Source organism: Hevea brasiliensis, chromosome 17 (assembly GCF_030052815.1).
Source record: "Hevea brasiliensis isolate MT/VB/25A 57/8 chromosome 17, ASM3005281v1, whole genome shotgun sequence".
Taxonomy (NCBI): domain Eukaryota; kingdom Viridiplantae; phylum Streptophyta; class Magnoliopsida; order Malpighiales; family Euphorbiaceae; genus Hevea; species Hevea brasiliensis.
In genome coordinates this window covers 51788598-51798309 of record NC_079509.1, presented here as the reverse complement: position 1 = coordinate 51798309, position 9712 = coordinate 51788598, and the positions used below count along the sequence as shown (strand labels likewise).

At 31.8% G+C, this 9712-nt stretch overlaps 1 protein-coding gene across 3 annotated transcripts; it reads left to right on the top strand.

Moving 5' to 3' along the window:
- Window positions 1–1874: 1874 nt before the first annotated feature.
- On the top strand, window positions 1875–9480 carry LOC110672556 (uncharacterized). Of its 3 annotated transcripts, XM_021835352.2 has the most exons (7): window positions 1875–2250; window positions 2379–2578; window positions 3520–3623; window positions 3946–4122; window positions 4744–6602; window positions 7187–7332; window positions 9060–9480. In XM_021835352.2, the coding sequence occupies exons 2-7, from the start codon at window positions 2394–2396 to the stop codon at window positions 9103–9105; spliced, it is 2517 nt and encodes an 838-aa protein (XP_021691044.2). In that variant the 5' UTR covers window positions 1875–2250; window positions 2379–2393; the 3' UTR covers window positions 9106–9480. The 3 variants fall into 3 exon arrangements, with proteins under 3 accessions (XP_021691044.2, XP_021691045.2, XP_021691046.2); XM_021835353.2 differs by lacking the exon at window positions 9060–9480 and having other exon boundaries at window positions 7187–7541; XM_021835354.2 differs by lacking the exons at window positions 1875–2250; window positions 2379–2578 and adding an exon at window positions 2769–3113.
- The last annotated feature ends 232 nt before the right edge of the window (window positions 9481–9712 follow it).

Below are 9712 nucleotides of genomic sequence, written 5' to 3'. Positions count from 1 at the left end.
TTCCTTCTCTATTTTATTGCTTCATCCCTTCTTGATATCTAATGGGTAGGGATAAAAATGTAAATTTATACAAGGAGACAACTAAAAGAGAATATGCTTTTTGTGGAGTGGATGGTCCCACCATTATTCATTCTTCTCAATAATTTTCCCACAATTTCCACTGTACAGAACATGAACTATCTTTGTCTCTATTATATTTTCTTATTCAGATTTCTTTTCTGCCTTAATAAATACTAATAAATTAATGTCAACTCAATTCATTTGTTCAATATATAAGAAGATAATTGGAAGTAAAAAAATAAAAAAAAGGTTTATTTATACAATTCACATGAGATTTTGCACAAAGAATTGAATTTCTTTTTTTTTTATAACTATATATTATTTTTTTAAAATTAATTAATTTTTATTGCTTCATCTCTCCTTGATAATGGGTGGGGATAAAAATGTAAATTTATACAAGGAGCCAACTAAAATAGAATATGCTTATTGTGGAGTGGATGGTTCACTATTTTCATAATGGGATGGCCACAGTTTGGATTTTTATGGTACCTAATTTAATTTAATTTTAATAAAATAAATTTGATTAATATATAATTAAATTTAAAAAATAATATTTATAATAAATTCAGTTTAAATTTAAAATTTATATATTAAATATTATTTATTTATTTATATAAATAAATAATTAATTATATAATAATATTATATTTTAAATAAATATAGTTTAAATATTTTATAAAATTATTAAATTTTTTAAATATAAATTATTTATAAAATTTTTTTATGTAAATTATTAATTAAAATTTTTAAAATTAAATATATTTAAATAATAATAATCAGATTTTGAATATATTTTGATAATTAAAATCAATGTTTAATTAAGTTTAAAATAAATTTAAATATGAAAAATTTAACCAATTCAGATGATAGGTATTTTCACAACTAATCTATCCATTGCCATCTATATTTCTAGGTACAGAACAGAAACTATCCTTTTCTCTATCATATTTCCTTATTTTGCTTTCTCTTTCTTCCTTTATAATACTAATAAATCAATGTAAACTCAATTAATTTGTTCAATATAGAAGAAGATAATAGGGATTAACAAAATAGCAAAAATAGAAACAGGGTTTAATTATACAATTCACATGAGATTTTACATAAAGGATTGAATTTCCTTTTTTATAATTATATATTTTATTTTTTTCATAATTCATTATTTTTTTATTTTTTTAATAAAATAATATCACAAATTATTTTTTAAAAGACATAATTAATTATCTATTTGATAATTAAAAATCATTTTAATGACCTGGTCTTAAAGTTTTAACATTCTTCAATCAGATTAGAACAAGTCAACTTGTTGATAATTTTTTTTTATATTATTTGATTTTAAAATTATTTGTTTTTGATAAGGTGAGAATAAATTTGTTAATATCTTCATATTTTTAGCATTTAATTGTTTTAAAAAAATAAATTATTATAAAAATATATTTTTTTTATTGACTGATGCATATATGAATTCACGCTTGGATCTATAGTGATATTAAAATAAATTATTTTTAATAAAAATAACTCTAAAATTTAAATATATGATCTTATGGATAAAATTAATATGAAATTAATTTCACGTCATTATCTGATTATTTATTTTTTTTAATTTTTAAATGAATTTTAGCTGACATATGTAAATTATTTTTAAAATAGTAAAATTTCACATTTAAATTTTATTAGATTGAGAAATATAAGAAAAATTTAAAAACTATATTAAATTTAAATTTAATTTACTGTAATTAAGGAATTTTGCAATAGGCAAAACGACAACTCTAACAACTCTATACTTCCATTCTAAAAAACACATGATTCTTCATACCAAACTACCAAAAGGTCAAGCATTGCCCTCTCTTTTCCCCCACCTTCTTCTCTCTACAAACAAATTTGTTATTTTCTTCTCTTTTTCTGCTTCATTTTCTCTGTGTCTTTTACCGACAATGAATAATTTATACCCATATATATACACTCCTCATCTTATCTTTGTAGGAGGAAGACACAAGTCTCTCCAATTTTTTTATTTTTCTCTTTTTTTTCCTGTAATTTTCCATTTCCCGTCTCCAAAATTCTAAGACTTTTCAGATTCTATTCTACCCACAAATTCTTGATTCCTCTTCTTGTTTGTTGTTTTGGGTTCTTCTCCTTTTTGTTGGGGAGGGGTTATAAGCTCTACATATTCTTATTCTCAAACTTATTCATGTGGGTAATTTATTTCTTTTGCAGTGTCAGTGCTGATTTTTTGCGAATTTGTCGTTGATTGAGCTATAATTCGTGGGTTTTGATTGATTTTTTTTTTTTCTGGATTTTGTTGATTTGGGTTTGTTCAGAATCAGCTCATATTCATGTCTCCAGCTGCAATTGAGCGGCCAATGCTTGAATCGGCATGTTCAAAATCCAGTGACGAGAGTCGGCGTAGTTTTGCGAATCTCAGAGGGGTTCAATGGCGTACTGATCTCGGGATTCTGCCACCTTTGTCTTCTTCTACCATTGATGATCTTCGCAAGGTCACTGCCGATTCTCGCAGGAGGTTACTTTCTTCTATTTAGCTTTTATTATTATTATTATTATTATTATTATTATTATTTTCTGGGTAAAAAAAAAAAACGACTCAAGTTTTTAATTTCTGCGTGTTAGATTCTGCAATTTTTTAGTTAATTATAGCAAAAAAAATTCGTTTTTATTTTTTTTTAATTGGTAATTTCTCTTAGGAATAGTCGAATTTTGTGTTTATCTCAGTTCAAATTAAGTTTCGTTGTTTCAATTTTTGTTTCATATTTCTTCCTTTTTTTTAAAAGATTTTTTTGTATGATTTGTTAACTGATTTTTCTGTAATCATTTTCCAGGGCTTAATTGATAGATCAGATGGGGATTTTGATTATAATAAGTGCTTTAAGGTTCCTAGGACAGGGTTTTTTTTTTTCAATTTATTTGTTTTTCTGGAGGGGGTGGTGTTGCTTGAGCACTTGCTAATGCAGCGTCTATTTGCCTGTGGCCTGTAGTTGCATATTTAGGAATCAAAATTAAGGGATCCTTTATGGTTGGTGCCTTTGAATCTCCTTCAAGTAAGGCTCTTTTGGTGGTAGCTTACTTTTACCATCATGCTTATATAAAAGTTTCATCAACTCATACTGATTAATCTGAGTTTTGATTTTGTTTTTGACTTCCCAATTAAGATGAAGTTTTTGACTCTAATTAACAATTATGTTTATTTTTCAAATATTTTGATATGTGATTGTTTTGTAAATTGATCTTTAAATGTTGAAGTGTTGATAGTGACATTAAATATTTTGATAATACTGTTTTAATTGAGATCAGATTATAAATTAATGGGAAAGCTGAAATCTAGGTCCTTTGTTTTGCAAATTTTTATTTTTGTGCCTCAGAAGAGTAGAATAATGGTTTTTGAATATGCAAAACATGATAAAATTGTTTCTTGGTGTTAATGTAACTCATTTCTTGTTTTGACAGATATGCTTGTTTAAGAAGGCACCTCCTTGTTGATCCACATTTGCCAAAAGATGGAAGCAATTCTCCTAACCTTGCTATAGACAATCCATTATCACAAAACCCAGGTAAAACATCTTTTCTTTGTGCAACCGATTAGATTTTATTACATCTCTAGTATATCTGCTATGGAAACTGACAGTGAACTGTTCTTGCATTATTGAAAAGCTCATGCTAGATTTTGATTGTTGGTTGTATTTGGATTTGCATTGTGCGAATGTGTTTATTTGTGAAGATATCTGTTATTTATGTAAGGAATAACTATGCCAAATGCCAATTGCCCTTTGCATGTTGTAAAGTATTAATCTAGTTCCTTCTAGTTATGCTATCTCTGAAGTGAATAGTGCAATAAGTACTTTATGTTGACTATGTTGAAAATCATACATGCAGATAGCACCTGGGGACGCTTCTTTCGGAATGCAGAACTAGAAAAAACAGTTGACCAGGATTTATCGCGATTATATCCTGAACATGGGAACTATTTCCAATCTACTGGATGTCAGGGAATGTTAAGAAGAATTTTGTTATTATGGTGCCTTAGACATCCTGAGTATGGTTATAGACAAGGTAAATTGTACCATTCTTGTGACATCAATCCATATTAATTTTCTTTTAATTGTACTTGTAAGTTAACTAGTAAAATATATTGGATTGCCCTATTGGCACATGAATTATATCTGATTTGCTCTTTCTACAATTCTCTATACAAATTTGAGGTGTGCAGTATACAAAATTAAATGTGGGCTGTTAATATTGCCACCATATTTTATTAGTGTGATGGGAAATCTTAATCAGAGAGAAAGGAGGGAGGGGATTGTCTTGGGAATCTGTATGCACTTAGCGAATGCAGTACTGATAATAATGTTAAATTATTAGCTGAAGAGAACTTGAGTTGTTGATCATATATACTCATGTTGATTTTTAGAGAAACATAACCAACTGAAATACGGTATCTTCTACCAGAATTGAACCACAATCTGGTAACAATTGGCATGGCAATAAGTAAAGCATGAATGAATCTCACTCCTGTGAGTGATTTGAAAGATCTAATGTGCCAAGATTTTCTGCATACATCAATATTCAAGCATTGATCTCTAAACTTGTCTTTCAACTATTAATTTGTGAAGAAATCTTGTGATAATTGGAGGGGAATTTAATATTCCATTTTCTTTCTGGTTTCCTTATTAGGAATGCATGAACTTTTGGCTCCATTACTATATGTTCTTCATGTTGATGTGGAGCGACTCTCTGAAGTGCGGAAGGAGTATGAAGACCATTTCACTGACAAATTTGATGGCTTATCATTTCAAGAGAATGATCTTAGGTACAACTTTGATTTCAAAAAGTATTTAGATTCCATGGAAGATGAGATTGGTTCTCATGGTAATGCCACCAAAGTTAGGAGTCTTGATGAGCTTGATCCTGAGATACAAACCATTGTATTGCTAAGTGATGCTTATGGGGCTGAAGGTGAATTGGGAATTGTTTTGTCTGAGAAATTTATGGAACATGATGCTTACTGTATGTTTGATGCTTTGATGAATGGGGCTCATGGTGCAGTTGCCATGGCAGACTTTTTCTCTCCATCCCCTGTAGGTGGGTCTCATTCTGGGTTACCTCCTGTTATTGAAGCTTCTGCTGCTTTGTACCATTTGCTGTCCGTTGTTGATTCATCTTTACACAGCCACCTTGTTGAGCTTGGTGTTGAACCACAGTACTTTGCACTTCGCTGGTTGCGGGTTTTATTTGGACGAGAATTTTCACTTGAAAACCTCTTGCTAATATGGGATGAAATATTTGCAGCAGATAAAAATAAATTAGAGAAAGGTGCAGGAGATGATACAGGTTCCACTTTTGGTATTTTCAGTTCACCTCAGGGGGCATTGATCTCAGCTTTTGCAGTTTCTATGATACTTTATTTGAGATCTTCACTACTTTCCACTGAAAATGCTACTATCTGTCTCCAAAGACTATTAAAGTTTCCTGAGAATATAGATCTGAGAAAACTTATAGGTAAGGCAAAGTCTTTGCAGGCTCTTGCATTGGGGCCTAGTATCTCATCCTCTTCTCCACGTTGTGGTGGGGCTTATAACCATAGTAAGTCAATGGTGGTGAGAAGTCATACACTTCCATCTGATTCTATTTCTCCCAAAACTCCTCTAAACATGGTGCCTGACAGCTATTGGGAAGAGAAGTGGAGAGTTTTGCACAAAGCAGCAGAACAAAGGAATGGTAGTTCAGGAAAACAAAATCCAACTCCAAAAAAAGGATGGACAGAAAAAGTAAGATTAAGTCTATCTAGAACAGCATCTGACCCATCTCCAGCAAAAGCTGGGTGTGGCAATGATCACAAGCCATCTGTTAGGCGCCGTTTACTTGAAGATTTATCTCAGGAACTTGGCCTGGATGAAGATACTGAGAAAGCAGGCTGCGATGAAGTTTCAGGGCAGAAGGACCATATCTGCAAAGTAGTTGAGGTGGAGAATCAAGATGGTGTAAATAATGACTTCACTTGTGTAGCTGAGGAGAGATGTCTAAGTGGGATTGCTGGCAGTGAGGAAAACTCATCTCTATTTTCAGACCCATCTAGTCCTCTCAGTGGTGCTAACAATCATGAAAATGACTCGGAGAAAAGTAGTGTTGCTTCAAATTCGTCCATTGATGAAACAGATGATCATCCTGAGGCTAACCATGAAGATACAACACTTCCTGTTTCACATCTCCCTAATAATGCCACTCTAAATTCTGGGGACAACAATGAGGCCACTGGAAAGTCTCTGGCAGTTCCAAAGGAGCGGAAGCTTCTTTCAGGTAAATTCCAATGGTTTTGGAAGTTTGGTCGGAGTAATGATGGCGAGGAGACATCTGAAAAAGGAAATGGGGCACTTGATGTTACAAAATCTGCTAATGATGCTGGTAGTCAGAGCAGTACGGTATGCTCTTCTGTTGATGGATCGTGCTATTCTAGTACAACAGGAGATCTTGTGGACCAGAATATGATGGGTTCTTTGAGGAATCTTGGCCACTCTATGCTAGAACATATTCAGGTGACATTGATTTTTGTTGCTTTCGAAGTTGTTTTCTTTTATGTTTCAAGCAGAGGCGCTTCTTTAAGCGCATACAACATGGGTGAAATTTGTTAAAGCATGAAAATAAACTGATGGGATTTTTTTGGGGAAAGTTTGACCGGAGGGTTGTAGACAGTTTTTCTTTGTACAGGCCATAAATTATTTAATCTGTTTGTTTAAAGGGTGTAATAACTGGTCATGGTAACACAATGAAAATTTTTTGGGGAGCTTATTGGGTTTGCTGGGTTTTTATTTTTATTTTTTATTCTTGAATATCATAGACAACTGATATATGGCTTTGGAAATTTTTGGTGTTCTCCAGTTTTATCCAACCTTATTTTGTCTAATGATGGGTGTTTCACATTCATTGTTGACACAATTAATGATAGTTGTCTCAAATTTATCGTTCCTCCCATTCTAGATATGAGGAGAGGATGTCCTAGGAGTTTCCTTTGAATTGTTATAGATACTCCTTTAACTATATTCAAAGTAATAATGGGGCATATAGATTTTATTCATGGCATTAGCAATGCCGATACTTTGTTAATCAATTTGTCTTGCAGGTAATAGAGTCTGTTTTCCAGCAAGATCGGGTTCAGGTAGGGTCATCAGATAATTTCTCCAAAAATGTACTAGTAGGCAAAGGACAAGTTACAGCTATGACAGCTCTTAAGGAGCTTCGGAAAATCAGCAATCTTCTATCCGAAATGTGAGTTGAGCTTTAATTACATATACCTGTATATACTTTTTGTAATTACTATTCTTTTAGTGCATAATAAAGTGAGCTTCTGGCTTCTTTCTTATATTCTTCTGAAAAATCCAAATTTTTGCAAGAGATACTCAGATGTAAATATGAGCTTTCATCATAATCTTGTAATTTAATGCCTTGTGATACCCTTGTTTGAGTGGTTCATAGTCTCTGTGGACTTGATTCTCGGCTTTTGCTGATGATATATTTTATGGTAGATAATAATTTGCGGAATATAATATGTAGGATGCTAGATTTATGTGTAATCATGGTTTTTTGTTATGAACTTATAATTGAATGGCTAATTATAACTTCATAAAAGTCTATGTTGATGTGTGATATGTGAAGAATTCATGTTGTAGGGTGCATTTTATGATTATTTTAACATAAAAATAGGACTGAGGAATGAGTGAGAATGTGTTCTGTAAGTCTTTTGTTATAGTAGATAAAGAAGCTGAGACATTTACATGAAACTTTGTTGCCATTCAGCTCTATTAGACACCAAGTCCGCATAAATATCCATAACTTATAAATCCTCTGTTATTGCTTTCCTCCACAGCATTTTGGGCTTCCCCTTTTCCCATATCCCTCCCTTCCTCTACTAGTTTCAGATTAAGGCCTAGTTGTTGTTGGCTATTGTTCTTTCTTCACGTTCTTGATGATGCTCAAACAAGCCATAGCATGCTTAGAGTGAGATGAAAACTAGCCTTAGCCTTAGGGATACTCGGAAAATGAACCATTCTTAGCTAATTCGTAGGCTAGAGCTGGTACAACTTTCCCAGTATATCGGTTTAAGCATATGCTGAAGCCATATATAATTGCTGTTTGCATTCGTTTAGATTCAAATGTCCAGAAAATTGTTTTGCAAGTACCATGATTCCTTGAGCTTGTCGATGATCTGAAATCGAGCCAAAATATCGGGTAATTGCGAAAGAATTTGCTAGGTATGGTGACTCGCTATGATGAACAATGTTGTAATGAATAATAACATTTTATAATGTTGCATTCTTTCTGTATTTCCATTATTCACTTTCCAATGTGCTGTGGCTGGCTAGGCTTAAATAGGATCACTAGGATCCATTTCTTGGCAATTTCGGTTTCGGATCAATTCTGATTTGGTTTCATTTTGACCCGGTTGAAATTGAATTTTTCAATTAAGTAAAAAATAAATTACGTATTTTTTGAATGAAATTTATTGTATATATAAAGATAGAATATAAAATAATTGAATTTGAAGGATATATATGGAATTAATAGGAATTCTTGTGTATGTATGTTTTAGTTCAAAACGATAGAAAAAATTCGTGCAAATGAAAGGGAAAAGAAATTACATGGTAATTTTTTACATGTAGGAACTTGAAATGAAAATATTAAAAAAAATTTTAAAATTGAAAATATTCAATCGATTATAATTGAAAATATATTAAATAAAATATTTAATAAGAATATATATATTTTGTAATTAATAAAATTATAATTAATAAATTCATTAATAGAAATTTGGTAATTTCGTTGGTTCAATTCTAATGATAAGATATAAGAATTAATATGCCAAGGATGCAGTTCTCTATAAAAGAAAACCCCCTCCCTGTTTCATAGTTGTTTGGCTTTTGTGCCAACAAGTGGGTCTAAAGATACGATATCCTTAGCATCCAGCAATTCCAAGAATTCACTGATTCAAATTCCAGGATCCCTGAACTACAAATGGAATTCTATCAAGACTATTTAGGTTGAGGGCCGCCTCCTAATGACACGGGGCTTCGAACAGAGCTTCACAATGTGGTGCAATTGGGGCGATAGCAAGAAATGGAAATCAAAGGCCAGAAGGATAAAGTTGCAAGAAGATTTCAGGAATAACAGATCCCTCAGTACCAGAAGCTTTGGCGTGCAGAGAAGCGCTGCTATTAGCTAGTGGGACGAAGTTTAATTCGATCATAGTTGAAGGTGACTCTCTCGGTGATGCAAGCTGTTCAGGGTATTTCCTCCTTCCTTCCGATTGAAGGAATTGTGAAAGATATCTTGCATTTATCCCAACAGTTACGCTCTGTTAGCTTCAAGTATGTCAATAGGAATTACAACAAGGCAGCGCATATCTTGGCTCCTTTTATTGTAATCCTTTACCCAAACGAACTTTGTATTATTCTTTATGCCTCCTTGGGTAGTAATGGAATTCTGGCTTTGAAAAAACAGAATAAAAGTCTAAAGGGCCCAATAGTCATTATTTTTAATTTAAACTAAATTTAAATTTAAAATATATTTAATTTAAAATTTATTTTAATTTAATATGATAATAATAATGAGTTTGAACTCAACTCGTTTCAAACGAGTTTAAGTTCAAATC

Excerpts from the sequence above, each read along its gene's own strand:
- LOC110672556 (XM_021835352.2), top strand. The coding sequence starts at position 2,394 with ATGTCTCCAGCTGCAATTGAGCGGCCAATGCTTGAATCGGCATGTTCA. Across the intron at positions 4,123-4,743 it reads TGAGTATGGTTATAGACAAG|GAATGCATGAACTTTTGGCT; the intron begins GTAAATTGTACC and ends TTTCCTTATTAG. Across the intron at positions 7,333-9,059 it reads AGCAATCTTCTATCCGAAAT|GATCCCTGAACTACAAATGG; the intron begins GTGAGTTGAGCT and ends TTCAAATTCCAG.